Raw genomic sequence first — 20441 nt, 5'->3', positions numbered from 1 at the left:
TATATAACATGCTATTGGGACTGTAAGAACCACAACAGGGCAATGAGACATGTCCTGAACTCCACTTGTACACTGTGTTCCTTTAATTTGTAGCTACGCCCCCAAAATGGTCAAATTCAAAAGTTTTAGCGGGCCGTGAAGTCATTAGCGTTATGATGTCGGCTCATACGCGCTGCATCATAAAAATGGGTGGGCTACCGCAAGCTGCGCGAGAACCGCTGGAAAGAAGAGAGGGACTTCTGGAAAGGTTCCCTTCTACCTGCATGATGTATCCAGAGTGTGGCACAGCCTGAGCCAACACATAAGGTACCTTGACAACTGTATGCTTTCTGGCAGGTGGCATTCTCCTGGCAACCAATGCGCCCAGATTTTTCCATCAGACTGCCGGATTGTGAAGAACGATTCATTACTTTAGAGAACATATTTCCACTGCCCCAGTGTCCAGTCCAGTGGCAATGTGCTTTACACCACTCTTTGAGATGCCTGACATGGTGCATGTTGATGGGTGGCTTGTGTACAGCTGCTAAACCCATTTCATGAAGCTCTTGATGCACAGTATTTGGCTGATGCATCCAGATGTAGTTTGACACTCTGTAGTGGGTGATGCAACAAACAATAAGTATGTTTTTTAACTCTTGGCACTTCTTAGCACTTCCTCTTCTGGCATACAGCTGACTGTGTGTAACTCCAGTCGATTGTTTAGAGGCAGCCCATTTATTACAGAATTTCCATCTTTAATTACAGTTAGGCCAATTATCCCCACTCTATTTCTCCTGTTTTTTGGATTAATCATCCTAATTTTTGTTTAACAATATTAGCGCTTACGCTTACAGTTTCCTGGGCCAGATCTAGTGGAGAAAAAATGTCACGAATTGGCATGTGGGAAAGGTGGGATCCTATGACAGTGCCAGTGAGCTTTTCAGTTAGAGATTTCATGGATTTGTGCTGGGTGAGGCTGAAACACCTGAACGCAACACTTATTTAGGGGTGTCCACATAATTATGGAGTATGGGGAATTCTACTCCATAGATTTTCTAATATTTCAGCTAGCACAATGTATAGGTAGAATTTTTTTCAGCCTAAAACACGTCTCATGCCATGCATGACAGAGTCTTTTTAAATGATGGATAAATTATGGTAGCCTAAACTGTGTTCCACATAGCCATTCTTACATACATGCATACATTGGGCTGTAATACTGACACATTTTTTGCTCAGTAACAAATCCAACAAGTTAAAGTTCACTAGATCACACCTGACCTATTTAAAATGAGCAGGTTTACCTAATGCTTAATTGTCTGTCTGTCTAACCACCTGTTTGTCTCTCGCTCTGTCTGAGTATTTGTATTGTGCATAAACATGGCAAGTCATTACCCCAAGATTTTCTAATATTTCAGCTAGCACAATGTATAGGTAGAATTTTTTTCAGCCTAAAACACGTCTCATGCCATGCATGACAGAGTCTTTTTAAATGATGGATAAATTATGGTAGCCTAAACTGTGTTCCACATAGCCATTCTTACATACATGCATACATTGGGCTGTAATACTGACACATTTTTTTGCTCAGTAACAAATCCAACAAGTTAAAGTTCACTAGATCACACCTGACCTATTTAAAATGAGCAGGTTTACCTAATGCTTAATTGTCTGTCTGTCTAACCACCTGTTTGTCTCTCGCTCTGTCTGAGTATTTGTATTGTGCATAAACATGGCAAGTCATTACCCCAAGAAAGAATTTTAACTTATTTTTAGAAAATTAAACTATGTAGAAGAATAACAGTTAATATATTATTAATCATAATAGTATGTTGATGTTGGTCAAAATCCAAATGCAATTTGGATGCAGGATGGATTGTTTTGCCATTTTAGAACAAAATGAAATCAGTGCAATGTTTTCTTTTTTGTTTTTTTTGTAATAACAAAAGCAAACGTGACTCCTGAAATGTGGTACTTTATGGTGTATTTTCAACATTAATTATGTTTTTTATATGTTGTGCTAATTAGCTCTTTTATACCTTTACAGTTTATTGCAGTGGTTATAATGCTATAATGCTAGCAACTTGCCCCTACAATTTTAACTTTTAAAAATCCCTTGCATTTTCTGTATTTTCTTTGAAATATCTGGCATCTAGACTCCAACCACCCTTTCTAATGACTTAATTTGAGGCAGACAAGAAACACTGCACCATGTGATTGTGTACGTAGCTCAACTCCTACAGGTGCAGAAGGCTGACGTCATATCCCACCCCACATCACGGTAACACAGTACTGTTACATAAGAGCCCAAAACAATGATGCCAGGATACACTGATTAGTACAGACACATGAGAGGGAAAAAGGAAAATCTATGGAATTAGAATGGCATGGGTCCAGACTCAATATTTACAAAGTTATTGGAAAAGAGTTGTAGTAAATCATGTACAAACATACAAAGAGATGAGCATGGGGGGATCCACAGGACTAGGATGGCAATGGAAGAGACACAAGGCATAGGGGATAGCGTGGGGGAAGGGTATGAAAAGAGAGACAGTGGTAGATGGTATGTAGAGGGAGGCAGTGGTAGAGTTACGAAGTGAGAGACACAGTGGTTATGGGGTCATGGGGAAAATTACATTGGTAGGGAATCATGGGGCAGAGTAAAAAAAAGCCTTTGGGAACATGGCTTGGGGGGAGATGATTTTAGGGAGACAGGACTGAGACGAAAAGGAACTGGAGTTGAACTGGGGGAATTCTATTGCGAAATACATTGAGAAAATATGTCTTTTTTGATGCATTGCTAGCATGTGCAATGGGAGGAACATTGTGTGATCTGTACTGGAGACAGGAGGGATTGTATTTTACATATTAAATGGGGCTATGAAAAGAGTGATAACAATGAGAAGGAGCATGGGATGTATATTACGGGACACATAGGATTTCGGAATGAAAAGAGGTCAGTGAAAGGAAATGTAAACTCCATGGGGTAGCTGACGAATCACAATATTAATAGAACAGCAGTAATGGATATGTTAAGTAACTGTGAGGGAATATCTGCAAAACTGTCTTTTACTGGTCATAGTGAGGGCAATATGTTGCCCTTTGACCCAGATACCACATTGTCATAGGGCACCTATGAACACAATGATTTCAAAATTGTTCAAATGGTTATGGCCTTTGGAGATTCTCCCAGGAAACCCGTGTTCAAGCAAGGTAAAGACTCCAATTGGTAGATACATGTTCAGTATAAAACAAGAATCATATAAATTACATTGTGGACAGCTGGACTTTTCATGGTGTGCTTTCTTCTTTTGCTTAGAGAAAAAATCCTGGCAGGAGCACAGGTACTCCCAGAGTTTAAGCAAAACTGTTGCAACGTAGAGTCATAACTTGGGAGTTCCCAAGTGCATACAGTATTCTTTGATTTAGGCCGAGTACCAATTTGTTTGGAAAACCAGATAAAATGAATATGATGTTGAGCAGACCGTAGCAAAACATAACTGTTTACAGCCTTGTAATGTAAATACTGTGCCTAATGAATAGTCACTATTGTGTGTAGAAGATGAAAGTATATTTATTTTTAGGGTCCAGCATCTTAGCTATGTTTATTTTTATATACTGTAAAACATAGAGCCCTAGGACGGAAAAATAAAATGTGAACTTTATAATGTCCCTGAATTTTTAACATAAGTGACATATTGTTTACTGCAAAGTTCTGTTTATAGCAGCACCTACCATAATTCATCACCAACGGTTTTAGTATATTTTGCAACTTAGAATGCAGATCAGCCTCATCTTTTGTACATTGTAGTGGCTCGTGTGTCATACAACTATGTACCTATTCAAACACAATGAATCATCAAGCCTCAATTATATATATTATCAGATTTTTGAAATAGTGGAAGTTAGAGAGGTAAATTATAGACTATGTCAGGGGCAGGTAACCTTTGGCACACCAGATGCTGTGGACTACATCTCCCATAATGCCCTGACAGTCATAATGTTGGCAAAGTATCCGGGTAGATGCAGCCCACAACAGCTGGAGTGTTTTCTATTTATACTTTTTTTTTTTTTTTTTTTTAGGATTTTTTTTTTGCACCTGACAAATGCAAGCCAGTCTTTTGCAACTTTCAAAAAGATAGAAGCCCTAGAAGATTGGGCTAGGGTCAAGCACTCTTAAGTTAAAATGCTTAATATACCTATGTTAAATGCACAATTGAATCCAAAACAGAAATCCACAATAAGTGCAGGTAAGCAGTTTCTTATACTTACTTTGGCACAATATATGTCTGGGATACAGTCACAGGCTATTTGGAACTGTAACTATTTGGAATAATGTTAAATACATTGTTTCAATTATGCTAATGTATAACAAGTTCAGCTCCCCCCTGTGAGTTTTGGCTAAAACAATGCCAAGAGTGCTTTGAGGTTACAATATTTTACATTTCAGTTGAAGTTTGGAATGCCAAGTTTATTTTAGAAAGTACACTTGTCTTCATTTTACGGAAAGGCTATGAATTTAACCCACTCATGTATTCCTTATAAATCGAACTGATATATCGTTTAGAGAACTACATATTATACTGAACGATTGTGCAAATTCTTTATGATGTTTCTGTTAATTGCATATCCTGGGTTTTCTTTTCATAAGGGACGCTGTGGATGTGTTCAAAATCTGTGCGGAGAATCCAACAAGAGGTCACAAAACATGAAACATGGTAGAAATCTGTATGTGTGTTTCTGCTTGAAACGCTGCATATCCAGAGATATTTGCACTTGTGGGCTGGGGGGCTAGTTACACTCCTGGCACACGTGACGTAGGCAGTCCTAATATGAATTCTGAGCTATGTAATACATCTGTCATCAGCAAGTTGGTGACAGACATACAGAGCTTCTACCCTTTCAGGCAGTGGCTACCAAGGCAAGTATTCATCTCCTCTCCCTAATTGAATGCGTCCCTAACTCCCTATCCCTTTTTTTTTTTACCCCTATCCCCTTATATGCTTCTCTGTGAGAAGCATTTGGTTGGATCACACAAGGAAGCTGTCATGTCAGAAGAGGTGTGGAAACCAGTGCGGGAGCTTTGCCCAGTGCTGGATTCCAGAAAGGTGTAAAGCTTTTTATGAGTTTTAGTTTTAATCCTGAAGGAACAGGTGCAAGTCAGCATTGCCGAATAGGGCATTACTGATTAAAATATATGCTCACTAAAAATAAGGTTGGGTTAACCCTTCAAGAAGCAATTTATTTACGAAGAGCAATATTTCTAAAACATTACTTCCAAAACACTTCTAGATCCACTGTCTGAATTGGCAGCCTCTGACTTATCTACAAAGCCAGTGAATTAAATAAAGAACTATATCTGTAGCCCCAAACAAGTATTTCTCCATTTATTGTGCTATGCCTCAGAATATAAATAGTTTGTTCCTGGGTTCTTGGACATAAGACATTGATTCTTTGAAAACAGCATATGTGAGAAAATGGTCAAACTAACTTTTTATGTATTCTCCTTTCAGGTCCTATCAAGGTTATAGCTCACTAGTGCTATAACAGAGAATCTACACCATTTGTACACCAATTAATTATATATACAGGCTCTGGCACTTAACCCAAAAAATATATAGAAGTAAAACTATACCCGGTTGCTTCCCAGCAGAGCATACAAACAAAGACAGGAGCACTCTCTCGGTTTTCCAAGTGTATTCAAAAATAGAATACACTTATATTTGTATAGATTGTGATGATTTTTGAATACACAAGGAAAACCGAAGAGTGCTCTACTTTGTATGGTTGGATGGATGGATGGATGGAGTTAATACAATGTTAAACAAAAAAAAATTGCACACCAGTCAAGGCATAAGACTTGCTTTTCCCACAGAAATCACAAATTTGCAGTGATGTTACTACCGCAAAGGAATCTGGGTGGGCATATGCAAATTAGTTCAACAAAGAATCACATTTTTGCCTCATTCCATTTAAAACATGGATTCCTTTTAGTCTGTGTTTGCTGTATACAACAGCTTTGAAACACAACTTAGCAAACGATGCAAAGCCAGTGAACCACTCATGGAATCTGTTTCATTGTTAATGAAAATCATCAGCATGAAGTTGGTAACTGGCTAGCTTTGAGGCTTGGAGGTACTTGCGAAGCAATAACCAAAACCTCAAAGCTTCAAAGCTAGCCAGTAACCAACCTCATGCTGATGATTTGCATTAACAATGAAACAGCAGTCCATGAGTGGTTTACTGGCTTTGCATCTTTTCCTAAGTTGTGTTTCAAAGCTGATGTATACAGCAAACACAGAATCAAAGGAATGCATGTTTAAAATGGAATGAGGAAAAAATGCACATACTGTCAAATACAGCCACATGCACACAGTCTCACACACATAGTTGCTCACACACAGACACACACAGTTACAGACAGACGGTCACACACACAGCTACAGGCAATCACATGCACAATTACAGGCAGACTGTAACAGTTAAAAACAGAATCACACAGTCACAGGCAGATAGTCACACACACTCAGTGACATACAGACAGTCACACACAGTCACAGGCAGACAGTCACAGGCAGTCACACCCACAGTTCAGGCAGACAGTCACACACAATGTCACAGGCAGACAGTCACAAGTAGGCAGTCACACACACACACACAGTCACAGGCAGACAGTCCCACACACACACACAGTCACAGGCAGACAGTCTTACACACACACACAGTTACAGGCAGACAGTTGTACACGCAGTCACAGACAGACAGCTACAGACAGACAGTCACACACACACAGTCACAGACAGTCACTCAAAGTCACAGGCAGACAGACACAATCACAGTTACACACACAGCACACACTCTCTCTCACTTACTGACCGTATGGGCTGGAGGAGGAGTTCTCCTATGCATTTATATGTGTCCAGGAAACATGGTAAATCTGGAAGCCCTACAATTCCAATATATTACATTATTTTACTCATGGTCAGAATCTGGCATGGTGGTTTGGGTCATTAGCTTCAATTGATGTATGGCTCAAAACACATGTAAACTGAGATCATCCCGGACACAAGAGAAATACAGTCTATTAAAAAGACCTAATCCCTTTCTTTTATCATAATGTCTACAATATAAATGTATTTAGAATTCTAGCTGTGCATGAAAGAAGCATGGAACGTTGCTACATAAACAATGGGTATCCTGGCAGACTGGCAGTTTCTTTTGGACCCTTCTTAAAATATTTTTGAAAACCACTATATCTAGCTTCAAAAACAGGAAAATAAAGAGTTGGGTATAAGCCTGCATCTTCCGAATTCTTGATAAACGGGATACCTTTCAAATCACTCTATGGGTGTTTGTGCTTTATTTTGAGGCTATTTATTTATCCAGTCTCATTTTGTTATACTAACCACTGTTTAACTTCAAATTCACAGTAGTAGCAATTTTTGTAAAAGAATAGGAATGTTCGCTGGAAAAAACAGTGGTTTTAAATTTATAGATTCATTATTTATTCATTACTACATCCTCCATTTCTACAGCACTTGTGATGCTTGGTTTCAATACATTAATGTTATTTCATATCCATGATATAACACAACGGACCTCCTGAGACAACTGTTCGGTGAGCGTGTAATTTTAAAAAATTCCCAGATTAATTGACCACCACATTCACCCAACCTTTCAGCTCTCGATTACTTCCTGTGGGGATATCCGAAAGAATGGGTGTACGTGAATAACCCGCATACACTTGAGCAGTTCGAGGAGAATATCCGTGCAGAAATCCAAGCGCTAGAGCCTCAAACATTAACTAATGTTATGAACAATGCAATCGAAAGAGCCCAACTTTGCGAGGCGCAAGTGGAGCTTATTTAAAAGATGACATCTTCCGTACCCAGTCAAACAAATCTCCATACGTTAAGCATTCATTGTACGTAATTGAAAATGGTTAATTAATAAAAAATAAAAAAAAGCCTACTAAATTTTGGCCAACCATGTATTAAGGATGTTTTTACTTTTTCTGACTGTCAGCAGCCAGGTTGTGAATTTAAAACCGTTTATTCAGTGCTGTTGAGGCTGAGCTGTGTGCATACATTTGCATACAGGAAGTCTTTCTGGCATGAGGAGGCGTGGCTAAGGAGGCACATTTATGGTGCAGCATTCTACAAAACGTTATTTTTGTGTGCAAAAACTATAATGCATTTGAAGTTTTAGCTTCATTAATGTTTTGTGTTTTTTGTATGCTCAAATCTAAAAAGTTGCTTTGGTGCCCAGAGTGTCCCTTTAAGTTTACTTTTGCCATTTTTCGGCAAGACACATACAAATTACAAGTTTATGGAGAATGAAGAAATGACCTTAACCAATATACATATTCCATCCATGCAATGGTGGTATACATATTTCCACTGTTCTTTTGACCCTTGCCTAGAAATGTTCATAGTTTGCATCCTACATAGGTGAGAGGTTTTTCAAGATAACGGGTGCTTCACTACATGAGAAAAGCTGATGGTATTGACCAAAAAAGAGGCCCCACCTATAAATAGACAACATTTGAAAATGTAAAATTTAAAAAATGTTACCAAAAACAAAAATGTGCTTTATGTTAAAACCAAAATACATATAAAATCAGGTAGTTATGGTTTATCTTTGAAATATTTATTTTATTTATTTATTTTTTTAAATCTAATTTGTGCACGGTAATGGGTATAAATGTGTAATAATCAAATAATAAAAACACCTAACAGTAATTGATTTAGTTTCGGAATTTTCGTTTTTTTAATTCAAAGTGCATTTTTTGCTCACTATTATGGAATGTAAAAATAAGAGACAAGTATAATGTTTGACTAAAAATATAATATTTTGCAAACAACTTTCATAAAGAAAGCAAAAAAACCTTATTTAATTGAATATGACTGTATTATGAAAAATATTATTATGTACTTTAAATGTATTTAATGTGTTGATATAAATATTATAAGTTTTATTCGGATTGCTTCAAGAACACTGAAATTGAGAAGCCATACCTTGGCCTATAGAGTATTACAGACTTTCATTGTATAGGAATGGAGACCACATCTGGTTCACTTTAAGAGTGATGTTGAAGGGCTTGTTTATAGTAACCTTTGACCTAGCCTTGAAAGCCTGAATTCCTTTGAAGACTCACATTTCTACAGGCAATTATTCATTACATCATGTATATAGAAGTTCTTTGTCCCACATATCTTGCCGCCAAATATAACGTATGAATTTAATCATAGATTTCAAATGATGCTAAGTAACTCCCCTTTTTCTAAGATAGCCACTTATTTTAAAGTAAGGCAATCTTATGTATACTCCCCTCTGTAACTGAATTTTAAACCCATAAAACTAATTGTAGTTTAGAATTCGTGGCCAATACCTTTAACATCAAAAATGGATAACATCTAGAAAATTGCTCTCTGTATTGGACAAAGAATGTTAAAGACATTTGTTATTACCAGATGGATTGTTATGTTTGAATAAACATAAGTTAACTGCAAGATATTTGATTCGATTGTTATGAAAACTGATATGTGACAAACAAAGATTTCACGGAATGCCAATTTCCTACATTTAATGGTGGAGAATGCGGGCACCAACAACAGCAAACTTTTGAATTAAGCCTGAATTATGACTGCTACAAGCTACAAGAAGATTACAATAAGAAGACAAGAAACTCACTGAAGAAAAGTTGAAATTGTTCCCTGAAGAAAAAAGCTTTAGTACCCGGCTTGAAACAGGAGAAACACAATTGACTGATACAGCAGGATGGCATCCCAAAAATCCTTTATTTAAACATTCAGTTTTACTATGCGAAAATAGAGTTGCGCAGGGGAAATCGTTCGAACGTGGAAATGCTCAGTACTGACGGAAGAATATGACGATAATATATTGATAATATATTATAATTTTGACGATAATAATTGAGATGACAATCTGGATCCTTTTATCCATACTTTATTTATGAAGAAATAAATGTTATGACGAATTGCAGATCGAAGATGGCATTTCGGAGGATTCTCAAGAAATAACTACATATTCCAAAAAGTATTCTTCCATCAGATGATGCGCACACCTGTGGAAATCAAATACTTCAAGGGTATGTGTCTTTAACATGTCTGTAGAAGTTGCTCATATGTATATTGAAACAAATTGTATTAACTGTTTAGTTAATTATGGATTGGCAGCAAAAGACTGCTGTCAAATGTAACAGGATCTGTCTGTAAAAGAGTTAATCCTGAAAACGCTATTGTGTATTGAAATGGTTAGACAGATTAACTGGTAATGAGCAAAGCAATGTGGTTAAAAGGGAAAGAAAAAGTGGCATTACTGGCAAAAGGCTTTCTGGAAACTAATGATTCTATAAAGGAATGGTGTCAACTTAAAAAGACCAGTAATTGTTATGTTTGTAATACATCGAAACAAAAAAAAAGAAATGTGTTGTTAAAAACAATTGAAAAATATATGTGTTGTTGCAAGGTCTAGTAATTTACCTAGCCCCTAGTTAAACTGTAAATCTCTTTAAAAGTGTTAAACGAAGGAAATCGCCCCCCATGGCTCTCTTTTGAGAGTGCATTGGATGCAACATTAGTTGAAACAAAAACTCAGACTCTCGGCAGTTGTTGAAAGGATTAAGTAATGTCAAGGAAATTAAGATTTTAATATAATGAAAGAAATGCTTAAGAATCAGACTGATCTGTTAGACAGAACCCTTAAACAATTTCTTACATGTCCAAGATTAGACTTTGTTACTAATTTTGACAATTTGCAAAAATTGTTAGTCTGGGGAATGTTACAGATATTTTGTGGAAAAATCTGAAAGATTTGGATTAAAGTAGAAGTTGTGTGAAAAGGGCAGAAGAGAAGAAAAGATATAGAAAAATTGGGAAATTGTGCAAGGAAAAGGGTCAGATGGATACTCTCAGATTAGCCAGATTGATTAAAAATGTGTCTAAATATGATGAGCAGAGAGGACCTTTTTACAATATGAGGGTTTTTGAAGGTGAAATGAATAAACAAAAATTTAGTGATGTGGTAGCCACCAGATGTCGTTTGATCTGGCTGCCAGCCTCATTAAGTGAATGGGTTAAAAATTAACTCATTGATGTGTTGGAGGATAAAGAATGTGAAAAGCCCAGAGTTTAGTTGCAGGAATTGTTTCCAAATATATTGCTAATGGTTGTACAGTGTGCAACTGGTTTGAATAGTTTAGTATTTTCTATTTTTGATTAATTTAAATGGAGAAAATTATGATATACATGTTTGTGCTAATTTAAGGAATAAGGCATGGAATTGATTAATGATAAAAAAGAAAAAATAGTTTACTATGTCTAAAGAGTAACACAGGCAGAGTGTTAGTGAATATGTCTCTAGAATATCAGGGTAACCAAATGAGCTAGATTAAGAGATTTTGCTGCTATGGAAATTATGAAATCCTTGCAATTGTTAAAAAGGAAAAACACAGGAATAACTACAATGTTGCACAGACACACTTTTGTCTAGGGATACTTCAGCAGGACTGGCCCCTATTAAAAATGTGTCTAGTGAAGAAGGTAGAAGGAGAAATGAGGTTATTAATTGAATATGGTAATTTTAGAGTGAGGTTTAAGGAAAGACCACAAAATTAACAAAATTACCAGGGTACTAAAAACTATTCGGCCACACCCCAAGATAGATATTATAGGGTTTTATTAGAGTAATTCTATGGTATGCTATAATTGCAACCAATAAGGTCATGTTAGGAGATATTGTCCTAAATATGAAGAAAAAAAAACTTACCCAGTGAAAGGGAAAGAAAATTGAATTTCCCAGACCATAAGAATCTACAGAGAGTGGCAGCTGCAAAAACAGAGCATACATCTTCAACCAACCCCCCCTCACATATCAAATTCATGTGAAGAGTGTATACTGATGTTAAGTGCCATTGAAAGAAAGGTGTCACAAATCGACAAGTAAAATCTGCCTAAACTCACCAATAAATAGGGATGTGAAACCCCTAGCTATTATCAGATCTATCTTGCTGATAACGAAGTGAAGATGGGCGACCATATATTTATGGAAGACTAGAGGGAAAAATAACAGAGTTTTATTAGAAACAGGAGCAGGAATGACTCTAATAAAACACGCTTGCCTTTAAAAATTTAAGCATATCAACAAATCCCTTCTAAGTTTAATGGAACACATGCAATTCTATCCAATGATAATGAAGTGGAGATTGAAGGAGGAAAAATCTTTTGGTGATTTATAGTTGCACCTCTCCTCCCACTGTACTATTATTATGGGAATGGATGTTATCAATGAAAAAAAAGTTGTATGTGGATTTATTAAATTTGGTTTTATGGCAAGCTTTAGGTGAGAGCAAAACAGGTTGAGTGGTTAAACCTAATAATTTAAGATAGTTTAGTCATGATATAACTGTAAAACAGAGTGAAGTGTCACCTTCTATACAACAAGATGATGAGGTTATACCATATCTTAAAACTAAATACCCCACAGTGTGCTCTAAGTCTAAACAAGAGTGTGGGATAGTGAATTTGCAAGTTGTAATTGTAGTTCTAGACCCCCTGCAGTTAAACAATATAAGATCCCAAAGAATAAGAAGAAGGTGTGAATCAGGTGATAAAAGCATTGGTATCTCAAGGAGTGTTGAGAGTGGGTAATTCCAAATGTAAGTCACCATTTGGCTAATAATCAAGCCAATGGCACTTATGGTTTAATTGTAGACACGTATGTGGTGAATAAGTAAATCTCATCAGATATCATGGCGCAAATAGATGCTAATGTTAAGTACTTTCTGTATTGGATATAGTCAATGTGTTCTTTTCTATACCATTCAATCCAGATAGCTAGTATTGCTATGCTTTTACCTTTAAAAATCATCAATATCTGTTCCAGGTGTTGCTACAGGGCTTCCACGCCTCACCAGCTTACTTTCATAAAGCAATGGCTCAAGTATTGGAACCCCTGGGGTATGGGAATAAGATTTTGCAATATATTGATGATCTGTTAAGTTCAAACAGTAACAAGGGAAGAGCGTGAGCAGATACTGTGTGATAATTGTCAAACACTGGCACATAATGGGTTAAAACTGAACACATTCAAAGTGCAGATCTTGAAGGAAAGATTTACTTTCCTAGGAGTTAATATAGATCCAGAATGTAAAACGCCATGTACAGCAAGGGTTAAAGCATTGCAGCAATTGCCAAGGCCAATGACAGTGTATCATCTACAGAAATGTTTAAGCTTGATAAATGTTAGCAGAGAATTTATATATGATATGACAGGGATAGCAAAACCCTTATGCAATATGCTAAAATATAAAAGATAAGATCATCTGGACAGGGGAATTTGAAAAGAGTTAAATCTGTTAAAAGATGCTCTCACACAAGCGCCTGTGCTAGCTGCTCCCATTGAAACAGTACCATATATTGTTCAATGTTACGCAGGTGTCTCTTCATTAATAGCAGTTTAATGCAAAGGTAGCATGAATCTTTACGAATACTGGGATATTTTGCTAAAATTATGTATCCAGTGGAAAGATTAATGTTTTCCTGTGTAAAACAGCTCATGGCTGTATGATGGGCTTTAGAAGCAACACAACAAATGGCAGGATTTGGACAGATAAATTTACAAACCCCCCAAATATCTAAAACTGTTACAAAATTGTTCTGAGTTAGGAGTGTATAGCCAGTTACAAAATAAACCACCCAGGGTAGAAACCAGTAAAAGCTATGTTATTCCTGATTTGATGTCAGAAGGAAATGGAAATATAATCCAGATCTCCTTTTGAGAAGCAAATAATACAAGGGATTTCTAGTTTGTATGTGGAGTGACGAGATTTTATGTTGATGGATCACATCACACAGGTTATGCCATATATGACGATTAAACAAAAAATTGCAAAGATAGACTGCCAGGCCATATGTCTGCTCAGAAAGCGGAGTTAGAGTCTGTAAAGAAAGTTCTAGAAATAACAATATATGACCCAGTGAATGTAATCAGTGACAGCAGTTATGTAGTTAAAGCTTTAACACTTCACCTCCCAATATGGAGAAAAGAGGAATGGTAGATTCTCAGGATAAAGCTTTAAAACATGCAGGTATTCTGGCAGAACTGTTTAATTAAGCAGAAAATAAAGGTTTAACTTGTTGTTGTGAAACAGACTTGTAGATCAGGAATCAAAGGAAACTTTGTCTGAGGAGTTGTAATACTTGGAAAATCTAATGAGTGCAACTGTTAGTAAAAAGACAAATAACAAATACCCTATAAGATCAGATAGAGAATGGAAGGATGTAGCTTTCAGTATAGAAAGAATGGATCTAGATACTGAAACTGGCATGTACAGGGTTAAACACAATGAAACACAAACATTTGTACCTAGTGGCTTATTACAAGAGCTGATTGTATTCAATCATCGTACACAGGGCATTTGGGTACAGGACAACTATTTAAGGTCCTGCAAAATAAATTGTATCATCCTAATTTAAAACAAAAAGTGTATAAATATATTGCAGAAGTGTCTCATATGTGTTCAATTAATCCAAGACCTAAATACAAGAAACCAAAATTGCAGAGAGTTCCTTTGGCAAAAAGCACATGGTACTCTATATAAATTAATTTCTAAATTAAAATGAATAAAATAAAATAGAAATAAAAATGCTTTAAGATAAGAGTAATTGGTTAACATATTTACCAGGAGTATTAATGTCTATTCCTGCAAATCCAAACTCCAGTGTCACCTCATGAGTTAGTGACATGTAGAACTATGTAATCACTTTCCCTAATAAACCTTTTGTTCCAAGTTACAGCAGAACATGCTGAATAGTTAAAAGTATTACAGGAACATCTATTGTTAGAATTGAAGTTTGCTACTTCAAATGTCGTCCCTTATGGTAAACTATGTGTTAAAGTTGTACAGCGCTACGGCATCTGATGGCGCTATATATGTAAAAATAAATTAAATACATATAAAGAAGTAACACAGGGGAATAATGCAGATATGTTTAAGCAAGGTTACAAGGCAAAGGTAAAAATCATTTAAAACACCAGGTCTATGAAAAACAAGTTGGGAAGGTCCTTATGGTCCTTATGTTAGTCTAAGAATAAAAATTAGAACAAACTGTGTTACAGGTTTAAAAAGCAAACATTGGTACAAAGTGTAATAAATCAATTCTTGTGTCTAGTGATCAATGTAAAAGAAATGTACTAAGGTATAAGAAATTTACTAATGTATAAGAAATTTACTAATGTATAAGAATAGTAAACTGCCATCTGTTTTTCATTACAGAACCAATACTGTTTTACATGGACAAAAACCTGTATGATTTTAAATAAAAGGACAAATTGTTTGGACTTTCAAAGGACATTATGGACTTTCAAAGAGACTGTGCTTGTGGATTCGATTGGAGAGGACAATATTTCATGGACTAAATCAAACCGATTGTGTTTTCTGGTTAATATAAACTGTATACAATTACACAGCATAATAACTATGATACCGTTATTATTAATGTTAGGTAAAATCAATGCCCAAGGTAAATTAATGAATTAGTGAAAAATGTAAAAGTAATTGTAACAAGAAGGTTGTTCTTAGGAGTTCAGAAATGAAAGGGTTAAAATGGCTTGCTTCTCCCTCTTGGAGTGTAAAAAGCAATACAGACAACTGGAAATGGCTGTGTTAAAAGGCCTTTCCTTGTAAACTGATACTTAGATCAATATCAGAAAACAAAATTAAAATCCCATAAATAATTGGTATAAGTTATTATGATGCATTATATTTACATAAAGCATCAAAGAGGGGCTTGAAAAATATTATTATGTACTTTAAATGTATTTAATGTGTTGATATAAATATTATAAGTTTTATTCGGATTGCTTCAAGAACACTGAAATTGAGAAGCCATACCTTGGCCTATAGAGTATTACAGACTTTCATTGTATAGGAATGGAGACCACATCTGGTTCACTTTAAGAGTGATGTTGAAGGGCTTGTTTATAGTAACCTTTGACCTAGCCTTGAAAGCCTGAATTCCTTTGAAGACTCACATTTCTACAGGCAATTATTCATTACATCATGTATATAGAAGTTCTTTGTCCCACATATCTTGCCGCCAAATATAACGTATGAATTTAATCATAGATTTCAAATGATGCTAAGTAACTCCCCTTTTTCTAAGATAGCCACTTATTTTAAAGTAAGGCAATCTTATGTATACTCCCCTCTGTAACTGAATTTTAAACCCATAAAACTAATTGTAGTTTAGAATTCGTGGCCAATACCTTTAACATCAAAAATGGATAACATCTAGAAAATTGCTCTCTGTATTGGACAAAGAATGTTAAAGACATTTGTTATTACCAGATGGATTGTTATGTTTGAATAAACATAAGTTAACTGCAAGATATTTGATTCGATTGTTATGAAAACTGATATGTGACAAACAAAGATTTCACGGAATGCCAATTTCCTACATATTACTGCACCTTTTTTCATATGTTGAAAAGAAGAGGTATTTATCTATCTACCAATCTCACCTCTCTGTGTTCTCACCTTCATTGCAGGTCTGGGATGACAATTTGGCAAAGTCTGCTGAAGCCTGGGCCGCTGCCTGTATTTGGGATCATGGTCCATCCTACTTATTAAGGTTCCTTGGTCAAAACCTCTCTGTCAGAACTGGAAGGTATAACATTAAAATTGATTTTACTATTCATCAGTTCAATTACACCTACCTTAAATCTATTAATATATCACTGGCTCAAACATTAAGGACAGAATGTACATCAAACTGCCAATAGATTTACTAATAATCATATTATTATAAACACTATGTATTTTTTGTGAGCGCAATGTGTTGAATGATGAGGGAGACTGCTGTTATTCTATACATAATCATTTCCAGGAAGAAACAAATAATAATATAACAAACTGCATTCTACAGCTTTTGTATATTGTGTTGTCTTTTAAATCTTTTCCTACAAACATATATATTATGCATCATCTATTCAATATTAATAAAAAAAAGTGTTCTTATTGTTTCAGGGGTTTTAATAATGCATATCAAACTGCATGCTGGTGGAAAGTCTCTTTTGTAAAACAAATGTTGCTTTTGGGTCTTATGCTACTAAGAAAGAAAATTAGGAAAGAAACAAATAAATAAAATACACATAAAAGATAAAACAAATTGGAAGAAGTAAAGAGGCCTCTTACATTTTTCTCTTTACAGATATCAATCAATACTTCAGCTGGTGAAACCATGGTATGACGAAGTAAAAGACTATGCTTTCCCGTACCCTCAAGACTGCAATCCAAGATGCCCACTGAGATGCTACGGACCCATGTGCACACATTATACACAGGTTATTTGTCTATTTTCTGTTTTAATTATACTTTGCGAACATTCATATCAATTTCCATTTTCTATTAGATTTTCTTTCTGCAGCTTCCTTAAAGGAACGCTCCAGGTACCATAACAACTTAATCAAAATGTAGTTGGCTTAGTGCCAGGAGGTCCAGAGTGCTTCCTTACCATTAAGTGTTAACCCGTTCATGAAGTTAGTGCTACAGTGCTGGATAGCTCTACCCTTGTCCTTTCACTTACCGAAATTCTTCAGATTTGAAGGCCTTTTTTATGAATGGGGAATTACTGACTGGGTTACAACATCAGCTGACTGCTGTAAGCCTATCAGTGGTGCCCATGCCAAATCAGTCTAATGTGTCCTTCAGAAGAATTTCTAAAAATGCATAAGTGAATGTGGACAGGAGAGAGAGAAAACTGAGATTAAACTGTTCATGAATGGTTCAACCACTAAATGAAGGACCTCCTGGCACCATAACAACTTGATTTCAATGATGTTGTTATGTTGTCCATAGCGTTTCTTTAAAGTCAAACATCAGGTGTAAAAAATGTCTTCTGTTTATGCTGTAAATAAAGTTATTTTCCCAATATGTTTTTGTGTGTGTAATGTTGCCAAACTTTCCATCTTTGTATCATTTATCACCCCTGCATAGTACCAAAGACCACAATTACCCCTTTCATTTCACCATAATATTATTCTTTTTACACCTTTTATCAGTAGGTCTGTTAGCCAAACAAATTTACAAGTTATATTATTTTCCTGCAAGTCTGGTCCAGCAGTGCACACTTGAAAAAACTAAAATATATGAGACACCCCACACTCCAGCTGAGATAAAACAGCCACATCGATTCTTATCAGAGCATCTGATTTTCTTACCTCAATGTAATGTGACATTTGCTTGTTTTATTGCTGGAATGAGACAGTTGATTTTATATAAGTAAATTGCATAGCTTATGGGAAAAAAAGCAATCTAAAGTGTATGACTTTTATTTTTAGATGGTTTGGGCCACAACTAACAGAATAGGATGTGCAATTCACACATGCCATAACATGAATGTCTGGGGAGCAGTTTGGAGAAGAGCTGTATATTTAGTGTGCAATTACGCACCAAAGTAAGTTATTTCTTTTTCTTTTTGTATAAAGTCTTATTTATTATCAGTCAGGTAGTTGTCGTTAAAAATTATTTGAATAATTCTTAAAAGGACAGTCAAAGCCCCTATGGCAGCTGGTAATGTTTAAAGTTGGAAGGGCACTAAACTCTACTCATTGCAATTAACTTTGCTTACTGACTTATTGGGCAATGCTAGTTTAATCTCACGTACTCAACCTATGACACAATTAGAGGTTATTAAAACATCCATTATAAAGTGTTTCACCTCCAACCCCTGATATGGTTATGTAATGAGATCCTCAGAATACATGGCAATACTCAGGCCTGTCTTTTTTGGGTGTCCATAATCTGATGTCCCAATGCAAAGCAAATGGGTGATGTCATAAATCCTGTTAGAGTAGAATAAGCAAGCTTGAGGGATCCATATCCAGTGAATGAGATGTGTTTACACAACTAAATTACAAAATCCTGACATACATAGTTGTTCCACCTTTCAACAGTATCAATAACAGGGAAAGAGGAAATTGCAGAATTACTTATGACGGACACAACAATTATCATTAGTCCTTGTCATGAAAATAGATTTACATTTTTTATTGTAAGAAAAACTAGGGCGCCACCACCACACTTCTCCCTATGGACCAGCCACTACATCAAGTACGCTCCCTGATGTATGTTATTGTACATTATGGTACTTTTAATTGCTAGATTTAAATCCAGGAACAAAAAATAACCTTCTATATCTTATGTTTTAGGGGAAACTGGATCGGAGAGGCGCCATATAAAGTCGGTGTACCATGCTCTGCATGTCCACCAAGCTATGGAGGCTCTTGTACAGACAACCAGTGTTTTCCAGGAGTAACATCTAATTATTTATATTGGTTTAAATGAATGGATCTGGACCAGTGATAGCCAACCTTGGCAATTAAGTTGTTTGTCTAAAAGAGTATCATAAGAAATATATTTCATGAACATTTAGGCTGTCAAGGTTAGGCACTGATGATCTAGGCATACAACTGTTGCTGTGTAAAGACCAAAATCTTCTTTAATATAGTCAGGCAATGTAATATATATTGCACAAGTATCAGAGGTATATTATTCCAAGCTTCCTGCCTGTAACAGTGAAACAGGTTTGGTGGAAGCCAACAACCAGCTATTCTACTGAATGATATAGTTAGTTATTATATAAAATACATACTTTTATTGTTTCCTCCACATTGTTCTACAGGATATCACACACATCATAAAATGTCCACCTGATTACATTTTATATGCAACATATACATTTTCATCTGTTTTCCAGTTTTTTTTATTGAAAATGAAAAAGCACGTGCACATATGCATTAAAAGACTCACTAACATAGTCTTAACAAAGCAAGGCAAGGGATTTGCATATTTTGGGCCAAAATTAAGGAAATGGAAAAACAAAATTCCAACTCAGCTATTTTTCTAATTTGTTTATGTGGATCATGTATATTATCTGTGAGTTTGAAAAGTCACTTGATTTTAAATTAAACTTTGGGCCCCTAAGAACTTCTATAAATCCATTTGAAATGTGTTCAGTTAAATTTCCTGAGACATAGGTCTGCCTTTGTAGTCTTTATAACGTTTTGTTCCTTGGCAAAAAAATAATATAATGAATTACAGAAATGCATTAGTTAGTGTGAAAGCTGGGGTAAGTCACAGAACAAAGTATTTTTCATTATTTTAGCATTTATATACTGCCAACATATTCTGCAGCAGTTTGCAATTATAGAAAGGGGATATGTAGAGGTGAAGAAGACCCTGCTCAAATAAGCTTACAATCTATGAATATTTGTGGTAGGTGGATATATATTGTTAGGCGATACCCGTCAAAATCCAACCCACATAGCTATTCCCCAACACGTTTTGTGGGGTGACTGTACTTATGGATCATGTATTTTTGGAATATGCTGTAGGTTTCCCCAAACCTATGTAAATACCAAAAGAGCTGATGTATTGA

The 20441-nt window shown here is 35.7% G+C and overlaps 1 protein-coding gene across 1 annotated transcript in view; it reads left to right on the top strand.

Annotated features, from left to right (window-relative positions):
* Window positions 1-19430, top strand: part of PI15 (peptidase inhibitor 15) — a 29374-nt gene extending 9944 nt beyond the window's left edge. The window contains exons 3-6 of the mRNA XM_063450374.1: window positions 16552-16670; window positions 17214-17346; window positions 18343-18458; window positions 19213-19430. Coding sequence (XP_063306444.1) covers window positions 16552-16670; window positions 17214-17346; window positions 18343-18458; window positions 19213-19348 — 504 coding nt within the window. The 3' untranslated portion in view covers window positions 19349-19430. The remainder of the gene's footprint in view (window positions 1-16551; window positions 16671-17213; window positions 17347-18342; window positions 18459-19212) is intronic.
* The last annotated feature ends 1011 nt before the right edge of the window (window positions 19431-20441 follow it).

The sequence above is a fragment of the Pelobates fuscus genome, chromosome 4 (assembly GCF_036172605.1).
Source record: "Pelobates fuscus isolate aPelFus1 chromosome 4, aPelFus1.pri, whole genome shotgun sequence".
In the NCBI taxonomy this organism is placed as follows: domain Eukaryota; kingdom Metazoa; phylum Chordata; class Amphibia; order Anura; family Pelobatidae; genus Pelobates; species Pelobates fuscus.
Note: the sequence above shows the minus strand (reverse complement) of the source record. Positions and strands in the feature narration are given on the sequence as shown.